Genomic DNA, 27,320 nt, shown 5'->3' on the forward strand with positions numbered 1-27,320 from the left:
GAATGTCATCGTCGCTGTTCAGTCAGTCGAAGAAAATTATAACGTCGTAGTATAATTACGTCGTAAATTATTATGCCAGGGTATACAGTACCGCTTACAAATTCAGATGCTACATATAGGCGTTTAGGTGCTTGTTGGAGATCAAGATTTAGAGTTTATCATTGTCAAAATGTTGGTAATTTTTCACTCGTATAAACAGCAAGAAGAATCTGAATGCAGAGAGATATTCTGACAGCAATTTTCTAGTAACAATATTCCGGAGTTCCTATTGATTTCTAAAGTCGTTGCGGTTAGTACAGGGAAGTTCGCCAATAATCAATAAAAGTATATGAATTCATCAGCAATCGAATCTTAGAGTCTTGTGGGTAGTAACTTAGAAGATTTTTTTCACGTATGTCGCTGGCACATTAGGATCTATATTTTGTCTACTTCTTCAAGAAAGAAAACATGTCATGGAGCTGTATGGAGCTAAGAAAAAAAAACACTTTTAATATCCTTATTTTATCTCCTGTCGGCCCAAGATACATTTCAAGTTTTAATTGTTTTTGAGATTTTAGTTCTATGGTACGACTTCACTTACTTCAAAGGACTCGTCACTTTGCACTTTTCCCTTAATCTACATCAGTTTGAAATCATATGCTCAATAGTTTTAAAGGTATGCTAATTTGAATACTAATCTCCCGCTACAAATCCCAAGTTGTAATGAATGAGCCATTTTGTAATTTGATAACGAATCTAAATAAACATTTCGAAAGTTTCTCCTGCTGTACTGAAGGGGTTTCCTTACTTCCTATATATCTTTTACACAAGCTCTTCCAACGTGCAATATCTTTATTAATTAATTTTTGTGCAAGATTAGCATACATTGCTATCCGGTTGATATTGATATTTCGAAAACTGCTTAGATAAGTATCACATCCAATTATCGTGAGTAGTTTTCAGATCATAATCTCATTTACAGCAATTTGATATCTCAAACTGTTCAGACGATATAATAAACATGGGTAAATTTAAAATTGTGGAATTGTGAGAACTTGTAATTACAAGTAACAGAATCTATTGTTGTAATGTTAGAGAAACAAATGATTGTTTTATAAATTTCCGACAAATACGTTATTTTATGCAGTATAGCAATTTCTAACCATGTTTCTCATAGCTCCCGAACAGTTTGAGACATGTAACCGCTGTAAACAGTATTATAATTCCAACATCTATTGAAAACCATATACGTGATTAGATGATACTTATTTAAGCAGTGTTCCGAAATAAAACCTTCTGAAAAACAGTAAAATTTTCAATCCATTTTTACATTTCATTTAAAATAAGTCACATGATGGTCACAGTATTCGACACTAAGGTGCTTTGGATGTGCTCTCATTTGCGTTATTACTGTTGTAGATATTTTTTATTGTTTGTGATGCTGTAGCGTCGTTAGTTTGCAACACTAAATAATAAATGTGGTATTGTAAGTTTTCGTATAACATGTAGATTTAAAATATGCATTAATTTGACTTATCATTTGAAAAATATACGATTTGATGTTGGGTTGGCAACATTGTTAATCTAATGGTATTGCAGAGTATGTCATACAATTTCCCCTTCTTGTATGCATCGTACAATATTTCAGCGTTTTTTTTCTTTCTTTTGTCTTCGTTTATAAGTTACAACGAAGTTTCAAGATAAAAGGTCTACTTGTGAATTCATGAAAGTTGGTATGAAATGATGCGTTCCAATTACTTAATAATCGCATAACGTATCAGCGCACTATAGATATAAAAGAAACTTACGATGGTCTTCTTATCGACAGATACAATCAAGGTCCCTGTTCTCTGAAGAAAAATTGACACGGTTCCATTTTTATTGTCAAGGAGTCTGAGTTCTGTTGGTGTTAACCTTTCCAGTTCGCTAGATATATGTAGCAGATAACTACAGCCGTAGTGCTCATAACAACGACGAACTACATCCTTCAAGCAAACTGACCAGAATCTCTGCAGAAATGTCAAATTGAAATTATTACATATGGAATAAAATGAATGGTTTAAACAATTAGCTTAATTACGAATATTTTCTCTAAGAATATAGAGATATATGTGAAATGTTTAGTTTCCTACTCAAAATTTTTATTAACATGTCAACAATTCACCTCACACAGTCAAGGTACATAATCAAGACAGAAAATGTTTTACAACTGATTAATAAAATTTAAATCAAATTTAGTGGACTTTTCAGACTAGATATTTTTGAATTTGCAGTAACATGAAGCTAAATAAAATAAACTCACAGTAATAATTTAAAATTTCATATATATTCATCATATTTTACAGATAAATAGGAATGAAATTTTTAAACTCTACACTAATATACAATAATTGATAAAGAATTTCTTTTAAAAGTATTATACAGGTATAGAGAACATTTCTTTTTAAATATCGTTTATAAAATTTAAATTAATCATGTCATGTTTAACTGCATTTACTGTGTAAAACGAACAATATAAAAAGTATACAGGATATTCCAAAATGATTTCTCCAACTTTGATCGCGTATAATTCAGAAATGGAGATAGATAGAAAGGTGCGTTTTATGGCATAATGTTCACACACACCTAAAGTTTTATCAGCCGTTTAACAGAGTTCAATGTGTGTGCTATCAGTAGCACGTAAGATATTTAAGCGATATGCCAGTTCCACCCACGTCTGGCCTAGCATGTCTTCTGTAACATGTTTACGTGCTGCGCCGATTCGAGCTCGTAGTTCCCGCAATTCCTGCAATAGGATCTTGTAAACTACATCCTTCACACAACCTCAAAGAGAAACATCTAATGGGATGATGTTTGGAGACATTGGGGTCCAGGGAATGGTTCCTCCTTGACCAATCTAGCGACCTTGAAATGTGTCGTCCAAAGCCCTCCTTACGATCGCGGCCCAGTGAGGAGGGGCACTACCTTACTGCAGGAGGATGCCAGGTTGCAGGCGTTCGATCTGTGGAAATGCAAATTGTTCCAACATGTTTAGATAAATAGTCGTGATGATTGACGCCTCTGCAAAGATAAACGGTCCCACCACATGGTCGTAAAGCATACCACACCACATGTTTACCTTTGGACTGTCGCGCACAATTTCTCGAGTCCCATATCCGTACATTGTGTCGGTTTACCATCCTGGACATATGAAAGCACGCTTCATCCGAGAACATCACCTTTGCCAGAAACTCTGATTCGTGGATGCGCGATTCAGAATCTCAACTGCAAATACTTTGCGCTTTGACCTACCGTCAGGTTGAAGCACATGCAGCAACTCAATTTGTAGGCATGCAGCTTCAGTCGCTTATGTAGCACCCTGTGCATATGATCGGTGGAAGCCACAACTATCGAGACGTTTGACAGACTGATTTGGTTGGGCTTCGGAGAAATGCTTATTGCACATGTTCCACACCTGCTTCACTCGTGCTTGGACGTTCAGAACTCGTCCTCTTCATGACACTTCTAGTTTCCTTAAAGGAGCAGTTCGACTTAGAAATGCATTTTTTACAATTTATTTCCATTTGTAGAGTTGGAAATTCTAAAAGGAATGGTGTTTGTTTGATCGCGATACGTTCAGTCGTTAGCGAGTAACAGAGGAAGAAAGATTTTGTGATGACGTCATAGGTGGGCAAAGAGCGAGAGCAGGCTTACAATACATACTACACAGCGCCAAGCATATCGTTTGTGAGAGGTGCGGTGGCACGTTCTAAGTGCGGTTTCCTTTCCCAGAACTGATTGCAAAGACTTACAAATATCATCTGCATGTAGAAAATATCTGATGGTGGGCTGTACAAATGTTTTTATAATATTATAAAACGTATCCTATAAAGCATGAGTTCAGCGTTTCAAAAAAAAAAAAAAAAATCGAAACCAATATGTAAATAGATGGCGGACGAGATTGCTGCAACACCTAAGTACCTTTTCTTTAATCATTCTTCCGATTCCCAAACATAAGTATGTTCATTTTCACGTTTTGTTGCAATTTTTAACGCTGACCCTATAATTTTGTGCTTCAAGGTATGTACAGGAGCGCAACATATGAGGCAAAAATGAAATAACATCTGTAAAGTTTGCCAGAATACGAAAAACACTTCACCGGTTAAATTTCTTTTATTCTCATAGCTGTCCGCGGAACAACTCTCATCACCCATTTCATCATCATTGTCACATGATACAGAGAAATTAAACGATGAATCAATGTCTTGAGGAACAATCATCGTCACTGATTCCTTCTACAAGCCGATATATTTCACTCCCTAATTCACATTGTATAGCTTATTTCTAAAGTAGTATCTTCAGAATCATGAGTGACATTGTCTCTATTACCCTCTAATGCCTCGTCTTGACTACAACCGTCAATTGCGTCTTGTACGATATTTGTACGTTTGTAACTGGACATAGATCGGTGCTTGTTCAATGGCTCGGATTTTAAACCTTTCAATAATATACTTGGAACAGCATTCTTTCTCAGTTTGCGTGTAAATAATTCTCCTGTCATTAGCATAAGTGGATCTAGACGGTAAAAACTCAGGGGGGGGGGAGTCAGAACCCAGACTATGATATGTATATCATGTTTACTAAAAACTTTCAAAAATATCTAAATAATAGCTTAAATCAATTTTGTCACTCAAAAACTGGGGGGCCTAGGCCCCCGTCCCCAGTCTAGATCCGCCACTGGCATTAACTTTTCTTTCAGTAAACTTCACTTCTTGAAGGAGGCTCTTCAAGATGTTTGGAACACGAGTTAATATATTTGGTACATTTTTCCCATTGATTTTCTTGAGCCATAATTGATATCGATCTGGTGATTTTTCACGACTTAGAAACGTAAGAAAAGATGCTTTAGTCCTCAGCTTCAATTGCACAAGAATTACAACCGAAAACACAGCAAGTGTTAGGCATTTCTATTTCACTTCACAGATACAGCACGCGCTGTACTAACACGTGTTTTCTACTTCACACTAGTGTTCCTTTCAGAAAAAAAATCCGGGGGGAGGGGAAGGGACACTTAGTATTCGGAGAGGCACATTATTTTTACACAGTACTATTATATTTATTACATTATAGACGTATTTTGGTCTCCTCCGGGGGAATCTCTCAGAGCTCCGGGAGACAGTGCCACCATAAAAACATGTCTGGAAGAAACACTGTTTCGCACAACAAACGTAATTACTGCTCTCTCTCTCTCTCTACTCTTTTTTTTATACTAATGCTATAGGAAAAACAACTAACAGAAACTTCCCTCAAGAATTCAACACAGAGCAACTAACAAGTCCAAAACACAATCTATTAAATCCAATGCACTATTAAAGGTTTATCAGCTGCGTACAAAGGAGTGGTTGCTGACTCACATTGAGTTTCTCGCGTATCCCACCAATGACGTAAGCAGTTACGATTCATCAAAAACAAATGTCTGTAGAAGCTGAACGAGACGGCCTATCAAGATATAAAAAAATACGGGTCTCTTATTTTTTGTTACTCTTTCTATTACACCAAACTTGTTTTTAACTCGAACTGCTCCTTTAAACTTCGTGTACCACTGCCGGGTGATCGGACGTGATAGGGGTGTACGTCTGCAACGCGTTCGGAAGTTTCGCTAGACCTGGGTGGCAGATTTGCTCTCAATTCGCCATTCCATACTGTTCCACCTCCTAGGGACGGGGCATTTTCGTCAATATCTCAAAAGCAAAAACGAAACCAATAGAAATTAGAGAAGAGAGATTTGTTGGCAGTTGGTATAGGACAAACTTTAGATTGTGTGAACATTATGCCGCAAAGTTTGAAAGATCATTTTGGAACACCTTGTACATACAATATACGATGTCATATTTATTAGCCCCAAGCTTCCCCATTGACGTCGGTGTTTATAGATTATTTCTATATGTGGTAGTGCTACTATATGAGATCTGGTTAATTGAACTATAAGCTATTATAATATACAAATAGCGAAAGTGATTTCTTTGTCAATAATTCTTAAGTACTATATATTATAATGGAATCTACTTTTATATTATTTTATTTTTAACCCTTCAGTGACTTTTCGAAAATAAATATCTTTGCTCTATTATTTATCACTCGAAAACTTTAGTTATTAGTTTACGTGCAACATATGTAGTGGTTATACTGTTTTTGTGGGTGTTTTCGGGATACTTCTGTTTACTCGGCCTTTGTCATTGCCATTTACTCTTACTCAGAGAAGAAATTAATAGAGAATATTTCAGAGCTATAGAAACACCTGGTTTCAGGATACCCGTTGACTTAAGTTAAAAATCTTTGATTTTGTGAACCCTCACAAGATCGTCCGTAAACACTTTCTCCAGCATCGAGATCTTGTCGAATCAAAATAAATTTTTCAAAAGTCGACATTAAATCATTTTTGCTTAAGATAAGACGTAATTAAATCTGACTAAAATTTGAATTAAAGTTAGTATTTAACTAAAAACTTAGTACTGTAAAATTAAAGGAAAAATTTTGCTGCTTGTTAGAAGCAACCTTCTCTCGCTTTCTGAGATTTATAAGCTGTTGCCTTAGACTGCACCTTCATGAGGTCCCTGATAAAGTTAATGATATGATGCGGAAACTGTAACATAGGTTATGAATATAAATGTTTGCTTTTATTTAATTCGTTGTACCCCAAAGCAGAAGATTCACCCCACTTGACTTAAATTGTGAGGCAAAATTCTTGCGCTTCTCAAGAATGAATAAACCCAAAGTCAACTCTAAACGAGATGTCTCAAGGTTGGACTAAGTTAATTCCTTATTTTAGATCTGAACATGACAAATTACCACTATTGCGTGGAAATCATTAGTCTTTCCCTTCCCCAAATGAAAATTTTTGATCTTAAATTACTTTTGTCAAGCTTACGAGCCTGTTAAATTGTTCTTCCATACCTGAACACGGTAGATTTTTCCGTTCGACGAAAATCATTAAACATCATCCCTAACTTCCTTTCGAAATATATTTTTCCAAAATATATTCCTGTTCCTACACTTGAAATCTACTTAAATTGCTTTCTTCCACGAGTTAACGGTAGATTCACATCATAACACAGAAATCTCAGAGAAACTCTTTAGTTTCCTCCGAAATGAACTTCCATACATTACTTCCGTAAATGAGATTTCTCAAAGTGTAGAACGTTCTCACTTCGTGGCAATGAATTTTAGCTTTGAAATATTTCTTTCTTCAGCTCTTTGTAAGTCTTGTTTATATAGAAAAAAATAATTAAATGAAATCGTATTGCTATATGGAGAACAAAGCTATAACAAACAATAATTCAAATAATATTTTGTAAGATATTCGTGTGTAATGAAGAAAGAACAGTTTATATATATATATATATATATATATGAACAGAAGGCAACTCATCCAACAACAACTGAATTTATAGAAGCTCTAAGAGACACTTATATAGAAAGAGAAAAATGCATTGGTACTTTCTTCCCTTAAAGAAAAATGTGAAATTGCTTATCGAAATCTTTGTCTTTAAAAAATTTAGATGAAGGGATAAAAAGGTAATTCGAAGCAACTACACAACTTCACATCGCTAGTGTTCTGTGATATGAGGCTATGTAGTTGCTTTGAATTACCTTTTTATCCCTTCGCTTTTTTCAGATTTTTTTAACCATTTTAAAAGTTTCTTTTCAAACTCAAAAATAAGCTAATAATGAGAATTGTGGTTCTCGGAAACCTTTTTAAGTTTTCATAATCGTTGCGCTAAGTATGAAGACTTTTCTTTTGCTTACTATTGTGACTATCATCACTGCTTGCAATCTATAATTTTGCATGAGAAATCTTTGTTTGTTGAATATTGAACTTGCTTTAAAACAACTAACAAGACGGTTAAATAACAGTTGACCAGTCATGAATTTGTACAATTTTAAATAAAAACAACTTCACAGATAAACATCCTTTTAGTCAAACAGAGAAGACACAAAGTACTCTTAGTGGTAAGTTTTCATGATGTAGAAATCAGATAGAATGATCAGGTATAGTAAGAAGAAGGTAAAATTTGCTATACTACGCTATGAAGGTGGCTACAAAACTTCCTAAATAAACAAGCAGTCCCTAATTTTGTAGAATTATGTTTGAGAAAATTCATTCTGATAGTGAAAACATATTTAAGATAAAAAGAAGCTAGAAGAATACTTAATAATAGCAAACCTGAAAAACCCCATGTAAAAATTAAGTTACGGAAAAATCCAATATCTGTCACATAGTTTGAAATTTTACTTCACACACAAGATCAAACTAAGATTCATACGATAAATGGTACAGTTCAGCCATGACACTAGAATTAAGAATGATTTTCACTTAAATGAATATAGCTGTGTACAAAAGTACATTAATGTATTCGCATAAACCTTTATACAACTTAGCACTTAACAATCTTAAAAGCATACAACACAGAAAGTTTTAATAAAAATATGTTAGTAGAATGTTCTGAAAATTTTTCTACTTAGTGAATGCGATGATGAAGAAACCACTTGTAAAAACACTCATGTAAAAAAAAAAGTATTCAAAAATGCTGTGAATCTTTTATACACCTACATGTATTTATGTACAGTTCGTATTGCTTTTCGTAAACATGAACATTTCCGATATCATGTAAGAATCCCAAGGATGTAATAAAATACTATCGCTTCTACGATTACAATATCATTATGAGTAAACAATCTACAAAATGTATTCATTTGATCATCAATAAGCAATACTTTGTCCTTTCTTTGGTGTGTCGTTGCAGAGTAAAGACTTCCCATGTAGGAAGAAATGGCTTATCCAAACTTCGGACATCTTTGGAGCATTTTAATCGTTAATATATATGTTCATAGGTATCAAAACACGTCTTGAGATTAGATACGCCATAGATACAAAACCAAAAAAGAATAAGATGAAAATAGAAGCAAAATAACTTACTATTTTTATTACATTTTCCTTGAGATAATAAGATTAAATTTCATTTTTTTTCTAAGAGTTATGTTTGTCGTTAAACTACAGTTTTATGGGTAAACTATGGGAAGAGGAGAAGATTGTATTGTATTGTAATGTATTGTAAATTTCCTATACCTCTGTTTATGTTGCTACATTATCAATGACATTGAAAAAAATAATAATACCGGTAATATGTCCTTAGGTACTTCCAATGTCTGACTGTATGGGACTCCGGAAGGCCACCATTCTTGTATTTCCTTTCTTCCACCTGCTTGAGAGTTACAGACATTTTCAATCATAAATGGAATGAAAGTTCTCAGCTGATCCTGTAAGTACACATAAAAATCAATAATGTATGTAAAATAATATCAAATAAAGATTACTTTACTAATTTCTGGTGCGTATTAATTATATATATATGTCAATAATTTCAACTTCTGCATTTCTGAAGTCTTCATAGTTACACTAACCTAGAAGTTATCTAGGTTGTTAGCACACTAGTTTCTGGGTTTCTACCTACGAATACTTCATGAGAACAAGGGAATTTGAACTAAGCTAGGATAGTGGTATACTTGATAACCAATAAAATTATATTATTAAGTTTAGAAAAAAAAATCTAATTACTAAATTATTATTTCGGATTTTTGCATACTTTTTCAGAAATCTTCCATGTTATGCAGGAATTAGGTATATATAGGGATTGACAACAATGAAACAAAGGCGACCAGAAATGAATAATAATAATAATAAAGTGGATTTCGTTAGAAATTTATACATCGAATTTATTCGTACGATAAAGCGGAAGTATGAAGAAAGATTTCCACCTGCAGTGAATTTCATATACTAGAATTTTTAAGGTCAAGAATAGGACTTATTAGTGCTTTTAGGGGGGATATTAAGATTATAGTGTATATTAATGGAAGAAAGAAGAATTAGGAAATATAATCACACAGCAACTTGGTTTGAAACTTCTAGGAAACTTCTCTTTCCATGAAGAAGACTTCGAAAATGCCAAAGTTGAAATTATTGACGTACAAATAAATAACACGCATCAGAAAAAGGTAAAGTGATCTTTATTTTATATTATTTTACATATATTATTAAATAAGCCCACATAAACTAATAATGAAAACCTTAAGATCAAAATTAAGTTTAAAATCAGAAAAACGTATACTTGTGATTTATAAACCAAATATTGTAAGTTATAAAATAGCTAAATTTGATGTAGGATGTTAACGACATAATGGAAATACAATACACGCCCGATATGATGCGGTTTCAGGATGATATGTTTTAATTTTATGTTATAGCTGTATCACAATATATCGAAATGTGACTATAGAAGTGAGAAAAATCTATCCCGTGCAGGTGAAGAAGGGTAACATTCGTGCACTCATAAATTAGAATATTATACAGTAAATTACAATATTATAAAGCGAATCTACCGGCAAAATTGTATTGCAGAACCGCTCTTAGAGAATGTTTACTGGTTAACTTGAGTTGCAAAATAAAAATTTTATTTAAAAAGCTATATATATATATATATATATATATATATATATATATATTTTTTAAACTGGGGGACGTACTTTCCCTGTATTACATTCGAGCTCTCAGTATTTCGAACCTCACTATTTCAGGCTTCTACTGTATCTAAAACAATGAGAGAAGATTACGAAAAATTATTTACTATATTTTTAATTAAATTATTATCTTTCCAATGCAGAATTTTATAGCAGAAACCACTTTTTTCTTTACAATAATCACATCATTTGCTCATTAAATATCAATCGAAAATTCAGAAAGTGTAAAGAGGTAAGAATATTCTTTTACAAATTGTGTAACTTTTGAACTATAAGCGATAAATCACGAATATTGTACTGGTTATTAGTTTTGTATACTCAGATATTTTGAAAACACTAATAAATGATACGGCTCTTTGTTTTGATGTTTAAATGAGAGAAACAGTTTAAAATTTTCTTTTTAGAAAAAGACGGAAAAAGAAACTAAGAATATTATGAAAATGTGGGATTGACTTCTATAATTTTCATGCAGAGGGGTAGGGTAGATTGTAAAATCGTATTGAAAAGGAAACGATACAATTTTAATCATTGCTTACTATTTATTGCCTTACTAACGATGTACACATGTTTTTGGAAAATTATGAAGTCCGCTGGGAATATTGCCAGTTTCGAGGAGCACAACGTAAGTATATCATGAACATATTCGGTATTTAAGTATTATGAAAAAATAAATTAAAAAAATAAATGGAAATTTATCGTAAAAAAGAACAAGTAAGAAAGTTCACTACTGACGTTTATTTTTGAATTTATTCGTATGATGAAGCGGAAGTATGAAGAGTGATTTCCAAATGCAGATGTCTGTACCTATAAATCCTGTAATAAACCTTCATCATTATGTGAAACAAGATCAGTGGGTAACATAGAATGCAGAGAATGGGAAGAAGCTATTGTTTCACACACAACGCTATAGAAGATTAAAGAGTGAACACAATCTTTCTCTATTAAGAATATCCATAATTTTACATCAAAGTTCACACACATCTGCAAGTAAACAGCATACATCTTGAAAAATGTATTTGTATAAAATTCATGTGCAAAAGCTAAGATTTTGTTCAACATGACATCAAGAATCTGATATTGCCATTGGTTTAAATAAATTATTAGGAATACAGGGGTGAAAGGATTGATTAAGAAGAAAACGCCACATCAAATGGTTCAATACTGTAATTGCTTTAAAGAAGTTATTAAGGACACAGCTTTGATTTTGTGTGTGTGTGTGTGAATAGAATTCACCACATTGTTTCAGTGATAAGTTGCGTAAACATCATTACTATTCACAGAAGAGTGTATTTCACAGTACCATATCGTTTCACAATACCATATTTTAAATACAGCTATTAAGAGTTCAGTATAAATTACACAGTCCAATACCCTGTTGTATTTAGATGTGCAGAATTGGTTACAACAGGAAAGGTAAAGTATCACATGTCTTATAAAACGTTAGATATATGAAGAGAATTCCTTGATGATCGTTTAATATTACAAAATATGTGGCTATTTTGGTAGCAGGGAATAGCATCCAATTTTCTCTCGGATATTTGAAGGACAAGTGTGTAAGAAAAACCTAGGAACTTTGGGCAACTGGAAAGAATAACTTAAAAGTCGATAGAGGGTACTAGCAACCCAACTTTTCGTCACGTTTCTAGAAATGTAATGAAATGTGCACATTTGTCTTTGGACAAAGTGCAGAGCACCATAAACATTTAGTGTTAGGTACTCATATTTTAAAATCGGTTAGGTACTCATATTCAAAAATACATAACATTTGCCTTTAGTTCTTTGTGATTGTAACATCCGTTTTTTTTTTTTTTTTTTTTTTTTTGGAGGGGTCAAGACGAAATGTTATGTATTTTTGTCATGTTTATCTGAATGAGTTTAGTTTTCAAGTAGTTTAATTTTGGTTGCTTTGGGTTTGTTTTTTTCTTGGCCTATCAAAATTTTATTAAAAAAAAAAATTGTAATGTATTTCGCAGTTTTGTGCTCCTCGTAGCGGAGAAATTCCTTTCAGTTAGTTTATATTTTTGCTACTTATTTTGCTTTCTTGCTTTTATGTTGCATTTTACTTTCGTTCGTTAGTTTGTTTACCAATAAGAATGTTATAAGTTTGAAATCATGTTCTGGCAACAATGGCTGGTTTACTAAGATGTTTTAAATATAACCGCAGCCGCGTGTGGTAGTCTGTGGCACAAGAGTATGAAGAGATACACAATTCAAGAACGCATAAAAATTATTCGAACTTATCACCAAAAACATGAATTTACCAAAAAACGGTTCAAAACAAGACGAGTTTGTAGAGAATTAGTGATGCGAACTGCCCCAGATCATGTGATCAATCCCCTCTGGATTGTTTTCCATGGTGTTATCTCAAGTTTCAGGCCCATGAGAATAAGCCATAAATAATTCGTGAACTGAACGAGAATAATGACGCACGATTGCGAATGTCCTGCGCAATATGTGTGTGTGTAAAAGTGGTGCTAAATTAGATCCTCAAAATCCCTTCCATCGACCAAAGATAAGAGAGAACATTTGAACAATATTATCTTCAAAATATAATGTCATTGATTGTTCTTCACGACAAAATAAAAATTATTTTATTACCATTTATAGCTCTCATTCTAGCTCATTTCTTAACGTTCTGATGTTCTTATAGGTAAACTCTATATTTGTCTCTTGAATGAGGGCGTTAGTCGTTTCTTTTTTACGCGCTTATTTTTTCAATCGTGTTTTATTTTCTTTCTTTTCAGGACTGTTGTTGACTTCCTAGTTCATGGTTTATTATAACTTACACTAAAATACAAATGCTGAGCAAAGCAACGTTTTATTATAAAATAATAATATAATAAATGTCACAGTTTCGGATATCTAACATATCCTTCTTCAGACACTATCGAAAATAAATGAAAATTCATATATATATATATATATATATATATATATATATATATATATATATATATATATATATGTGTGTGTGTGTGTGTGTGTGTGTGTAGTCATTGTTAAGAATTTTTAAAACTCCTTTGACAGACATATATAACAGAAACACGGAAAACTCTGACCTCTGATTGGCTGATCAATAAAGAATCACCCAATCATATTGGAAAGTCTTAATTTGTAGCTTAGTTTCTACTGGACCAGGGAGGATCTAGGTGTTTAGTTTCAATTTGATCAACTTCTATTATGATTGGATGATTCTTTATTGATCAGCCAATCAGAGTTCAGAATCTTCCGTGTTTCTGTTATATATATCTGTTAAAGGAATTTTAAAAATTCTTATCAATGACTATATATATATATATATATATATATATATATATATATATATATATATTAAAAGAAATTAAATTCTTTCTTAACAATGAATATATGTCTGTTAAAGAATTTTAAAATTGTCATAACAATGACTATATATATATATATATGACTATATATATCTATATATATATATATATATATATATATATATATATTATCGTGGTAACGAAAATTCACCTTTGGTTTTTTAATGGTCTCAGGGTCAAATTTTATTTCTTTTTATCTCAAATGTTTACTACAAAAATTTTGAAACAATATTTAGTGGTCGCTCAACGCATCCATAAATTCTCTTAAAACCACTAAAATGTGAAAATGCACATATAAATACTGTCAAATTCAAAAGTACGTTATGAAACATCCTTTAGTTATATTAATGCTGTACGAATATATATTTTTTTCAGTATTTAAGTTTGTGAAAATATATTCAACACAGCAACCAAAAAATGCTTTGACTGAGAATGAATTTACTTGGGTTGAGAAAATTTCTTTTTGTGCTGTTCTACAACTTGGATAAGAAATTGGGCCCGATCTTCCTGATTGGCCAGTTTTCCATTGAAGTTTGGAATCAACACAACTCATTCTGCCAGATTATTTATAACATTTAGAGCTTTCGCACGCTCTTGAGTCTGAAGGGAAGTGCCGTTCGTTTTCCATGTTTCAGGGTTTTGTAATAAAACAAATCCGTAGAGATATTCAGTGCTTGAAACAACTTCCTGGTGGTCCTGGAAACAAAGTCACTAAGAGCTTTATCCTTCGTGGTCTCCTCATATCTTAAGCGCACGAGTTCTTTTCCTTCACTTCCATCCCTAAATAACGCTGTAACCATGCCCTTCTTCACTGCTGCGGGGACTTCAGGATCAAAGAAACTGAGACCGATAAGTGATTCACTCAAATACTACAGATGTCGTGAGAAAGTGTGAATTCATGTTTCTGCAATTTTTGCATTAACATTCTTGTAGGAATGAATGCGTCTTAAGAGATTTAGGTCATTTCTTGGAGCTAGAACCGCAAGTGAGGAACACCATGCCTTCAAATACACTGCAACGACAAATGTTGAAGTCGCGAAGCCCGTTCAGCTCACGAGATGTAAGGTGAAACTGTGACCGGAAAAGATATATCTTCAGGCAATAAATAAATTTCGCACGATAATAGGCTTCAGAAACGTAGGATTGATACCTTCTGGAAGAATTGCGCTAAGAAATAGAGGGCAAGTTGTAAAAGTTCTGTATAATCATCTCTGGGTTGATAATGCGTAAGTTGCTGCTTGAAGAAAGATATCAGTTCATACTTTACTGACGTCAAAACTTCTCTGACAACTTGGTCCTGGATTCCGGTGTCGAACTTCAGCTTGTGATTTGAGTTCCATGCCTCAGACAAACGTTGAAATAGTTTTATGTGTGGACCCATTGAAGCACCGAAAACCATGTCGAACACTCTCGCCATAATTAGTTCCATTATGTGACGCCTGCAAGGGACTCCGATCAGATCCTTCTGCATTTTCTGTTCCAGCAGGGTATATGCTCCGTTTTGTGATCCCGTGTTATATGATGTTGTGCACACATGTGGTAAAGTTAGAATCATTCAGCGATTTCAAAACAGCTTCCGACTGGAAGGCAACACTTCCATTTGGAATAGCAGGCACTTCTAATAGTTTTGAGTAATAGTTCCCAGAAATGAGAACCACTATGCGATTAACTGATTCCTTAGAAGTGAGAGCAGGTAAAAATTTCTCATCCCGATGCACTGTAAGTGGACGTGAGAGACCCGGGTTCGATTCCCGGCAGGAGCTTATGTGGTTCGGATTCTATGTTAATCAGTGGGTCCTGTCTCATATAGCCTCGCTGCTGAAAGGGACATTAAACTCAAAATCAACTCAACTCAACGACTGTAAATGGACCACCAGGTGTAAAAGACGAACAAACTTTACTAGCGGTTCCTTTTGCGTGCTCTTCTAATAGATTCCTTATTCCACAGATTTCTCGTGAGCTGTAGCCCAAAGCTTCCGCTTTAGCAGTTAGAACATGAATGGCATTTTTGTCGCTGATTTTTGCACGATTCAGTGCTGAAGACAGCTCTGACGTGATGATGTTGGTTGAATGACACAACATTCGCTTCTTTGTAACGTACAGCCTTTGGGAAGTAAGACCTGCATAATCCGAGTCATCGCGATTTTCGGCAGCCTCGTATAAATTGTTACTATCATCATTGTTGATTGAGGTATTTACTGAAAGCCTATCCATTTCCTTTCTCTTCCTGGTCTCCTCTTTCTTATCTCTTTCTTTTCTTCTTTCTTTTCACCTTGTCAATTTAATATCCACTCCGGCAGTAATATCCACTCCGTCGCAAGTGCCCAATGTAATATACTTGCCACCCACCCTATACACGAGACCTCTAAACATATCATCACCAAACTTTACAATATGTTATGACTACATTTGGAGGTAATATACTGTAAGTGTGAAAATTGTACCTTAAAGAGAAAAAGTTGAGCTGATCCAAGTTAAGACATCCAGTTTCGCATGTAATGCGTAAGTAACGTAAAAGTAGCTATAAGTTTGCGCGCGTTGAGCGACCAAAATACTTTCATGAAATTTTGCACGCATGCTTAAGTAACCAAAAGGAATAAATTTAGGGGGTGAGACTCTGTTAAAATAAATTTCAAAATTTTCCCATATAACTGGCTGCCACCCTAAGATATGGTATATATGAATTTTCATTTATTTTCGATAGTGTCTGAAGAAGGATATGTTAGATATCCGAAACTGTGACATTTATTATATTATTATTTTATAATAAAACATTGCTTTGCTCAGCATTTGTATTTTAGTGTAAGTTATTGAATATAGCAAAGCAGTATGAATCAGTTAGTTAATGGTTTATCAGTATATTTCCTTTTATTTGTTACTAGTTTTATTCATAATAGAATTCTTTCACTTCACTGATTCTTTTAGATTTCAATTTTATTAGTTTTGTTGGTTCAATTTGCGCTTAATTTCTGTTGTGTTTTCTTGTACATGATTTTTCTTTTCTTTTCTCATACCTCTATCTTAACGACTTTTTCTTGTTTTATTCTATTTGCATTTCATAGTTTGTTTAGTATGTAAGGAAAAGTGTTGCTTATTTCCTTTCCATTACTGCTCTTTCTTTTCTGGAGAAAAATATCCCTTATGCGTATAGAAGCTCTTTACTTTGATTTCCATTAGCTCCTTTCTGCAGCCTTCTTCTTCTTCTTCTTCTTCTTCTTATTATTATTATTATTATTATTATTATTATTATTATTATTATTATTATTATTATTATTATTATTATTATTATTATTATTATTATTATTATTATTATTATTATTCAAAGATAAGGGATTCTGATGAGATTTGTTTAAATTTGCTGTATCTGTACGAACTTAAGCTTTGGTTTTTCATTAATGTTGTTTTTTTTTTCTTTTTTCCCTGTTCGTATGTGTGCTTCTCTATGCTTTTACGAATTTGTTGATATGTAAGCTGGCTGTCGTTTTTATTGTTTATTCTTTTATTTGTGAGTGGTAGGATATTATTGTTGCATTCAAGTTGGTTTCAAAGGGTGTACGTTTGTACACTTCAGTTCCTTGAAGATAATGATGCTTGGTTAGAGTTTATAGAGTAGAATAGTATATTAACTTCGTCTATAGAGGCCAAAACTTCAGACCATTAACGTTTACTAGTGAAGTTTTGTCTCTAACTACATCTTAATTGTTTTTCATTAGAGGGGCCGCGGTGGCTGAGTGGTAGAGCGTTCACCTCTGGTGCTTGGGGTCCCGGGTTCGATCCCAGCCCCCGCCAAGTGAACCTTGTGGTGGACAAACACCGTGTGCGTGGGTTTTCCCGGGATTCTCCCGTTTCCTCCCACTTTCTTCATTCCACCATTTCATTCATCATCACCGTCTCCTTTAGCCTAACCGGCATAACCGTGGGACGTAAAACTCAAAGATTTCATTTCATTTTTTGGTAGGTAGAAAAATGGTAGAAAAATAAAAAAGAAAAAAAATACAATCTGGCATCTAATATTTTTTTTTTTTAAATACATATTGTAAAGTTTTCTGTCTATAGGGTAGAGCTAAAAGATGGTACACGGGGGTTTGGACTTTCCCATCCCCTTTTTATTATAAAAGTTTTCCTCTTGAATACAAAATATTACAAATAAGTACAAGTTCCTCTAGTTATTTGGAGGTTTAAAGGAGTCCAGTGACCATGCGTTTTAGGGCGTATTGGATAAGTCCCTCCCAATGACCGGACGTCTCAGAGAAGGGAGTTGGAATTCTCAATGACCGTGCGTCTTAGAGAATTTGGTGCCTCTTAATGTCCAGGCGTCTTAAATGTATAGGAATGGTAGCTCTCAATGACCAAGGCGTCTTAGAGAGTTAGTGGTTTGATCAACTGGGCGAGATTGATGTCTTTTGTGGTGTGCTCTTCTCTTTTATCCTAAAATGTCGGATACGTTCGTTGATCTCCGTCATTTGCCGACCGTTGGCGATGGATGAATGATGTCCTCTTCGTGGACATCGTCTGTGAAGTGTCTACCTTTGGCACATGGTATAGAAACACACGGTTGCATTTAGCATGGTGTGAAAACACGTGGAACCTTACAATATACAGTACATAAATAAGTAAATAAACAATATATTCAAACAGAATAATAACTATCACTTATTATTAGGAACTAACAACATGGAACTTAGCCTCAAACATCTCAGTTCTGTTGAGTTCGATGTAATCTTCGATTTATATATGTCTCATCTTCGTACACTATTATAGTGAAACGAAAATTAAAGTTAAGGAATAATCATATCATTTTTAACTGTATCTCATTTACCATCCTGTTCACTTTTGTCTTACTAGTGTCATAATGAAAAGCTTGATGAGGGTAAACTTTAGCATCAGTTTCAATTTAATAGGTGGGCATGAGTATCGTATAGTATCAACTTTTAGGTTTATAAAAGAAAAGTTTTTTTTTTCCGATTTTCTCGAGGATTTACGCTCACCCATATCACTCTGTTCAGCTCAACGAGATCGATCGATTGGTATATTTCTCATCTTCGGAATTTTTCCCATTAAATGCTAATAATATTGAAGACATTTTTTTATATCAGAGGCGGCTCGTGAGGAAAATCACATCGTTATTTTTTTTTCACTTGAAAGTAAAAGACAATAATTTTCTCACTATACTAATTGTTTAAAATTTTTAATGTACTAACAATTAATGCGTTAGACAAACTTTCTTCTCTTAGTTTCAAGCGATAACATTTCAATTTTTTTCAGTATGACTTCGCTCACGAGCTGTCTCTGCACAATAGTAAAATTATTGTTATCTTACTTTCATAAAAGTTTATTTCTGCATTCGTCTTTGATTATTATGCTGAATATATTACCTCTACCTTTAATTAGTCCCATTAACGCACTGCTAATAATTCGTTGATTCTTAAACAGTGTTCTTAAAGTGGTTTACAGTAATGAAATAGATGATCAGAAAAGAGGTTCTTACTATATTGATTACTGATTCCGGTACTGAGAAGTAATAAATTATATTGAGGGCGAAAATAGTAGGAAATCGTATCTGTTTAGGTGAATATGAAAACGACGAACTATAAATTTATCGAAACGCTTTCCCAATGTAGATGTCAGTTGATTGGAACGATATAAATGTAGCTGTATTATCGTTTTTTTTTTTAAAATTTTATTTCGGAAACATAAGAACTTTCTAGAGTTTCTAGGATATAAGGAGTCTCCGGTTCGTTATAAGGATTAGTGAGGGCTTGCAACACGAGGAAAGGAGATTCCTTGATATGTGATGTTATCAAATCCAGACACAACATTCTTTTAGTTGTAAACTGCGTCTGTGATTTCATGTAACGTTAGAGAAGCAAAGTAAATAAAAAATTGTTCCTAAAAAGTTCCCCTAAATACGGCATTTTAGGCAATATATCAAATTTTACCATTTTTCATATCTTTCAAATGATTTAAGTTATCAAATTGCGGTAAATGGCATTATGATTCTTATATTTATCGAAAATCATTTATGCAATTTAATGAGATACTTATCTAAACATTTTTTCGAAATGAAGTTCTTTGTAAAAAGTCAAATTTTCAATTACCTGTAACTTTGTTTCTACTTGTTTGAAATACGTCATATGGTGACCGTAGTATTTGACGTTAAGGTACTTTAGATGTGCATTACCCCGTCCGTGTCACTTGCGTTATTACTATTGTAGAATTCTCCAAAATTTGGTTGTTACTCAATGTTTGCGATACTATAGCATCCTTAGTTTGCAACACTGCATAACAAATGTGGTATCATAAGTTTTCGTTTAATATGTAGGTTTGAAATATGTAACAATCTGGCGTAGTGCTATTTGAACAAATAAAACTTTATGTTGGGTTGCAACACTGTCAACTTTGTGGTACTACAAAATATACCGAACAATATATCCCTACTGATATTTGCGTGGCACAAAATTTCAGCATTTTTTGTCAATTGGTTTAAAAGTTACAAGGGCGTATCAAGATAAATGGTCCACCCTGTATATATATCAGCATTTTCTAAGCGGTACCACATCGCAGTTTTGGTTCACAAAGTCACAGAATGTGCATCACAAACTGCAATGAATCTATGATTTTTGTTTGTTTGGTTACCGAATTTAGGTATTATTACAAGAAAACCGCCAAATATAGGATTTTTTTTTTTTTTTTGACATTTCCCTTTAGCTGTCCCTTTGGTTCTCAATAATACTTACCAATCCACTGTAGTAGGACTAGATACCGCATTACTGGAGAGTGACCGTAGAATTGACAACAAAGACATCATGAGTACTGCGACGTATTATGGGATATAAAAATAAAATGCCTCGTTGGGCTTTCGAAATACGTGACCTCAGTTTATTTTCGGAAATTAGATAACTAGATAGAACATGATACTATAGAAATGAATCAATGAATCTTTCAATTTTACGTCCCACAATTATTCCGTATAAGCTAAGGGAGACAATGATGGTGACAATGAATGAAAATGGTAGTACAAAGAAAGTGGGAGGAAACGGGAAAAGCTCGAAAAAACTTACGGACACGGTGTTTGTCCACCATAAAGCCCACTTGGCGCGAGTTGGGACCTAACCAGGAACCCCACATGCCAGTAGTCAACGCTCTACCACTAAGCACCTGCGACCCCATGGTAGTTTAGAAGTACTCCTTTATCTGTCCTTCTCTTGATTCAAGCTTTGAGATAAGGAGTTCATAAATGTCTCAGCAGTATAGTTATTTCATAGATTAGCCTAGAAATATGTCTTCTTGCTTATCACTGAAATGACGAAAGAAAAATAGTGTTCGGTTTACAAACTTAGAAAAATGAAAAACCAAACTTAGTCTGGCCATAATTTAGCTAGAATATGAACTACAGAATTAGCACTTGTGTAAAATTAAGTAATTGTACTTTTGCCATAAAAATATAGGCCTATTCCCCATTTATTCCATAACGCCGAAAAATCTGTGAGTTTTACGTCCCACGGTTATGCCGGTTAGGCTAAAGGAGACGGTGATTATGTGTAATGAATGAAATGGTGGAATGAAGAAAGTGGAAGGAAACGGGAGAACCCCATACACGGTGTTTGTCCACTACAAAGTTCACTTGGCGGGGTCGTAATGCCGATTTCCGGTTCCTTGACACAATATGGATTGTGCACTTAATAAAAGCTCCGTGGACTCATTGAAAACCAGATAGTATTTTTAGGAAATTTGTAGAATGACACCGTTAGTACTTAAAAGGAAAAAAAAAATATAATTGTCTTTACTCTTTTTCCCTTTTTCTTATCGTACGTGTTTGTTATATACAAAATTGTTTACTTTTACAATTTACTAACCTAAAACAGTAAAATAAATAAACAATATACATTTCCACTGCTCCCGAACATGTGATACAAAAATTATATAGCAATGGAAAATTAAATTTGGTTTGTAAATTAGTACGCAAAGAGCAAAATTGGTTCAGTTTTCCGCATCGTTCGTTGCATCAATCTAAAGATACTGTACCTGGGTGGTCTACTTCACTAGAATACTACGTGGAAAACTGGATCAATTTTGCCAGTAGCTATATGTATCGTTATTCATGATCCTGGGAGATTAGTCGCAGTCATCATCATCATCATAGGTATTCTGCCTTTATTGGCAGATCACTTGCCGCAGCTGAGAAGCTTCCATGCTCCACGGTCCTCCGCTAACTTCTTCGTCCTCGCGTATGATCTTTCTGTTTTTATATCATCCATTAATTGTAGTCTCCTTCGCCCCCTCCCTCTCTTTCCCGACACCATACCCTCTAGGACGTCCCTCATGATACAATCTCTTCTTAGGCAATGTCCCAACCAATTTCTCTTCCTCCTCCTAATAATATCTAAAAGTGTTCTTTTCTCACCCACCATTTCTAACACTCTCTCATTCGTTTTCCGCTCGACCCAACTAATTCTATCCATTCTTCTCCACACCCACATTTCGAAGGCTTCCAGTCGATTTTCATCACCTTTACGTAATGTCCACGTTTCCGACCCATACAGTACAACACTCCACACGAAGCATTTTATGAGTCTTTTTCTCAACTCTTTATTTAAGGTCACACAAAACAGACTTTTCTTCCTCCTAAAGGCTTCTTTCGCCATTCCTATCCTTGCTTTTATTTCACATTCGCACTTCATGTTATTACTAAGAATACTATCCACATATCGAAAACTATTCACTTGTTCTATTTTCTCCCCTCCTACTTTTATATTTGACACCGACCCCTTCGTTCCAATCACCATGGCTTTTGTCTTTCTAACATTTATTTTCATCCCATATTCTTCAAAGTCCTTTCTCATTTTTTCTAACATTTTATTGATTTTCTTTTGAGATTCTGCAACAAGCGCCATGTCGTCTGCAAATCTTATGCATCTAATCATTCTACCTCCTACCGAAATGCCATCATCATCATGTAAACTCTTTTTCACTATCTCTTCTAGATAGACATTAAATAGTGTTGGCGAGAGGCAGCATCCTTGTCGAACTCCCCTTCCAATTGCACTCTCTTCCCTCAGTTCTTCCTCTATCCTAACACTTACTTGTTGGTTCATGTATAAGTTTCTTATGAGTCTTCTATCTTTCCATTCCAACCCTATCTTCGTTAGAACTCCCAACATTAGTTAGTCGCAGTAAGCTTGTGTTTTTCTTTGCATTTAATGAACTAGCAGCGTTCACCCCGCTTCGCTGGGGTCACCCCGGAACGCAATAAACTTTGTAACTTAGATAATTTTTACTTTTTCGCTTTCAAGTGATATGATAAAAACCATAGAAGATTGCAGTAAATGTTAACATTATATCGCCTGTCATTTATGTTAACCCGCCGAGTGACACGGTCATGTGGGTTGCATATAAATACGGTTAGATTTAGCTATGATGAGCTAACAAAGGATTTCTACGTTATGGACACTTGAATGGTCAATTATCTCAAGACACTGGTAATTGAAAATTAAAGTGATATGATAAAAACCATCTAGGGTCCAAATCTTAATAACCCCCCAAAAATGAAAGAAATTGGTTCAGCCGTATTAGCGTGATGAGCTAACAAAGGATTTGTACGTTCTCTTTTATATATATAGATATGTATTATACAACAGTATTTTAAATTTTAAAATGAATTATATGAGAAATAGATAAACAAAATATACTTTATTAGTTCAAAGAAAACAGATCTAAAACAGGTTAGTATTTGATCTATTATTGTACATGTAATCTGAATTATTGTACATCAAATTCCCATATTTCAGTTCGCAAAAGGTCCAAAACAAATGAAAAACAACATTACTTACGATAGTTATAGTTTCTAGACTAACTGCATGACCGCCAGCAAACAACAAAGGAAGATTCGAGGTTAAAATAGAGCGCTTCTTCCCGTTTTCAGCCATCATTTAACACTACATGAAAATGTACACCACTTTACAAATATGTCACTTTTCAGCAGCAGATATGTTACTCTGAAAAATAAATAGAAAAATTAAATAGTGTACAAGAGATCAATTAGTGATTGTGTAAAATACAATAGGCTAAACATATTTATTAACTGATTTGAGATTTTTACAGAACATTTAGGATTTATTCAATAGATTCATACTAAAGAAAAGCACAAAATATTAACAGGACAGAAAAAGATATAATCGATAATTTTCGCCCAACATTTTCATTAGTTCAGTGAGGACGTAAATTATAATGCCTTTTTCCTGTTGACCACAAATAGTTAATGCAGTAACAAGCTTGATACTGTGTATCATGCTGTGCTGTTTTTATCTTTCCTTTGAGCATAATTTAATTTTTATAACTTTTAGACTCCCAGAAGTCGTTAGTATTTGATCTATTATTGAGAGAAATTCTGTTCAGACTTTCAAATTTCCTAGAAATTTATAGTGTGACGTTTCAATTACACTAGCCCATAAACCAGTTTAAAATGAATATATATATATATATATATATATATATATATATATATATATATATATATATATATATATATAGATAGATAGATAGATAGATAGATAGATAACACTAAAGACTAGAAGCCTATCATGATAATGTATGAATATTCATGTAATCTGGATTACTGTACATAGGTGAAAAAGATATTCTATGTTGAAACAATAAGTACATCATATAGAGAATTAGTACTCTGTTAAATTCTCTATATACAGCCAACTTACTACGTATATATCCTTACAAGTTGGGAAGTTCTTTCGAATTTAGTTTCAGCATATAATTTACTCTTGATGTTAGCAATTGATTTCAAAATGCAGTAAAGTGTGTGTATTTTCCCTGAATCATATGAGCTCACAAATCATAGGAACACTTTAACCGAAATAATCGATATTTCGTTTTGATTATGCCGTTTTAGGAAACTTTGTTCCGAAACATTCCACTTAATAAGTTTGTCTAAAATCGCTGTCTCGAATGAACTTTTTTTTTTTTTTTTTTTTTTTTTTTTTTTTTTTACAGTACTAGGAATCCAGTGAATATAGTTTACCTCCATATTAAAAATTAAGAGGTTTTTCTTGTAGTGAATTGCTTTAATAATATTCCGTCTACTTCGGTCTATAGCTTCATACGTTATAGTTTATAGTAATATACCAAATATAAGAGAAATGTTTGTTGGCCAAGGACAAGATTTATCTATTAAATGATCTAAATGAATAATACTAGGTATACTAGGAATACTAGGTAATACTAGGTAAATGATCTAAATATGTATACTAGGTAAGCCAATGCTTATGTGATGGATGTTGAATGTTTATGCTTATTTGTTAATGTTTATAGTATTTACCGAAAAAAGTTGACGAACATTTTTTTATTGATGTAGAATGTTGGTATTACCGTTAGATTCATTAGTTAATAATATTTATTCGTCGAAATCTAGATAATAATTTGGTTTGATATTGAGTTGAGTTGAATTTCAGTTTAGCGGCCCTTTTCAGCAGCGAGGCTATATGAGATGTGGACCTACTGATTAACGTGGAATCCGAACCACATGAGCTCCCGCCGGGAATCAAACCCGGGTCTCCCGCGCCAAAGGCGCGTACACTAACCGCTTAGCCACAGAGGAGCTCTGGTTTGATATTGAATGCATCACATTGAATTAATTTGAATGACGTTCATTCTAGCTTTGGAACTGTGTTGCCTTAAAAAAAAAAAAAAAAAAAAAAAACAGTAAAATCAAACCAAAGCAAATCAAAAGTATTAATAAATAAAAGTATTACAGTTTCGGAAATGTAACATTGCCTTCATCAGACATGAATTAACCTGTAGCTATCATCACATTTTTCACACGATCTGTGCACCTGTATAACATATTTTGTTTCCATACTACTGTGTATTCCAAAGTGTCATTACGTAGCGAGTTATTTAATATGTCATAAATTAGCAGTAAGCTCAGTCCTACAGACTTTTAGTGTTTACTATGTATAATATGAAATATTGTCTAGAGCTGGAGTAATGCTTAATTTAATCGATTTTTTCTGTTCGATTATGTTTAACGTTAACCTTAAAATGGTAATATTTGTAAAAGTATAATAACTAGGTGTACCTGGGAATGATTCATATTGGAAATTTATATTCAAACCTTTATAAAACACTTTTAAATACTTCAGAAACTTTTGTTGATTCTTTTACGAATATGTCATAAAGAGTTGTTTGTGTTAGAACTTATCATAAGATTTCTACAAAAAATATTCCAAAACATTTATCTATTTTTATAAATGCTACAATAAAACTTACTGTGTTTCTCGTGTCATTATATACGTATCGTTATTAGTTAGATACTAACAATAAAGGGCTTTTAATTCCCTGTTCATCCTTGGAACCAGTAATCTCATTGGTTTTACTGGCAAAAATAATCTACTTCCTTACTGCAATGATATGCTTAGTAAGACAACTTCTGTATTCCATTTTTATAAAAGGTATCTGTATTTCTTTCTGGTCGTCTGCAAACAGAATTGCCGCTGTTTCAACCTTTAGAAGTTCCATAAACTTTGTACGCCTCCGGTCAGACATTCGAGTTACGAAGTATCAAAATAATTTTCTTGTGCATCAATATAATAAGACAAGAACAACATAGATGTGTTCATTCTTTAATTGGCAGAATCTACAAATAAATAATGAGACTTGTCACATCACACACAACTTGATAAAACAATGACCACATGAAGCCTAGATAAACATACCACTATGAAGTGGAAGTACAGTAGATAGCATTAGTAAATTGTGTATGGTGCGTCTTTTTGTGAAACTTGCTCGTCGTGTGCACGGAAGTGGAAAAGATCATTTTTGACAACTATGTGCGATGAAGTTTTGTGTAAAAGTCGGAGAAAACGCTATTCACACATTTGAACAACAGACAGATATAGGAGAGGATGTCTTGTCGAGGTTGTAAATATTTACGTGGCAAAAGATATTTTCAGAGATTCCATTAGTAGATGTACTATTTTTTGGAAATCTTACGTTTCGAAACTTGAAACCAATGTGTAAAATGTGTGATCCCTTGAGCGATGTAGTGAAAATATAGGTTATTCCACGGTGCATCAAATTTTAGCATAGAATTGAACATGAACAAAATATTCGCCAAGGTGATTCCCAAAATCTTACAATCGAACAGGACACCCAGAAAGCAACGTGTTACGTAATTTTCTGGAACGCATTCAAAGTCAGAGAAATTACTTAAATAAAGTTCTTATGCATAATAAATCATGGGTCTTTCAGTATAATCTCTATACAAAACGCCAAGGATAGGAATGGCCCACATCCTCCTCACTAGATCTAAAACAGGTGTGAATTAGCAAATTCAAGATCAAATCCATACTCATCTGCCTTTCTTGACAGTCTGGAGTTTGTCCATCTGAGCTTTATAAATTGTTAATCAGTTTTACTTGTACTTGAAAGATTAGG

At 33.6% G+C, this 27,320-nt stretch overlaps 1 protein-coding gene across 1 annotated transcript in view; it reads right to left on the minus strand.

The window, feature by feature from the left end:
• Positions 1 to 27,320, minus strand: part of LOC145685160 (uncharacterized) — a 51,907-nt gene that overhangs the window by 19,206 nt on the left and 5,381 nt on the right. Inside the window, exons 3-5 of the mRNA XM_081757513.1 lie at positions 23,705 to 23,869; positions 9,136 to 9,276; positions 1,788 to 1,988 (exon numbers count right to left, since the gene is read on the minus strand). Coding sequence (XP_081613639.1) covers positions 1,788 to 1,988; positions 9,136 to 9,276; positions 23,705 to 23,803 — 441 coding nt within the window. The 5' untranslated portion in view covers positions 23,804 to 23,869. The remainder of the gene's footprint in view (positions 1 to 1,787; positions 1,989 to 9,135; positions 9,277 to 23,704; positions 23,870 to 27,320) is intronic.

Source organism: Thermobia domestica, chromosome 5, assembly GCF_964235325.1.
Source record: "Thermobia domestica chromosome 5, izTheDome1.hap1.1, whole genome shotgun sequence".
NCBI classification, from domain to species: Eukaryota; Metazoa; Arthropoda; class Insecta; order Zygentoma; family Lepismatidae; genus Thermobia; species Thermobia domestica.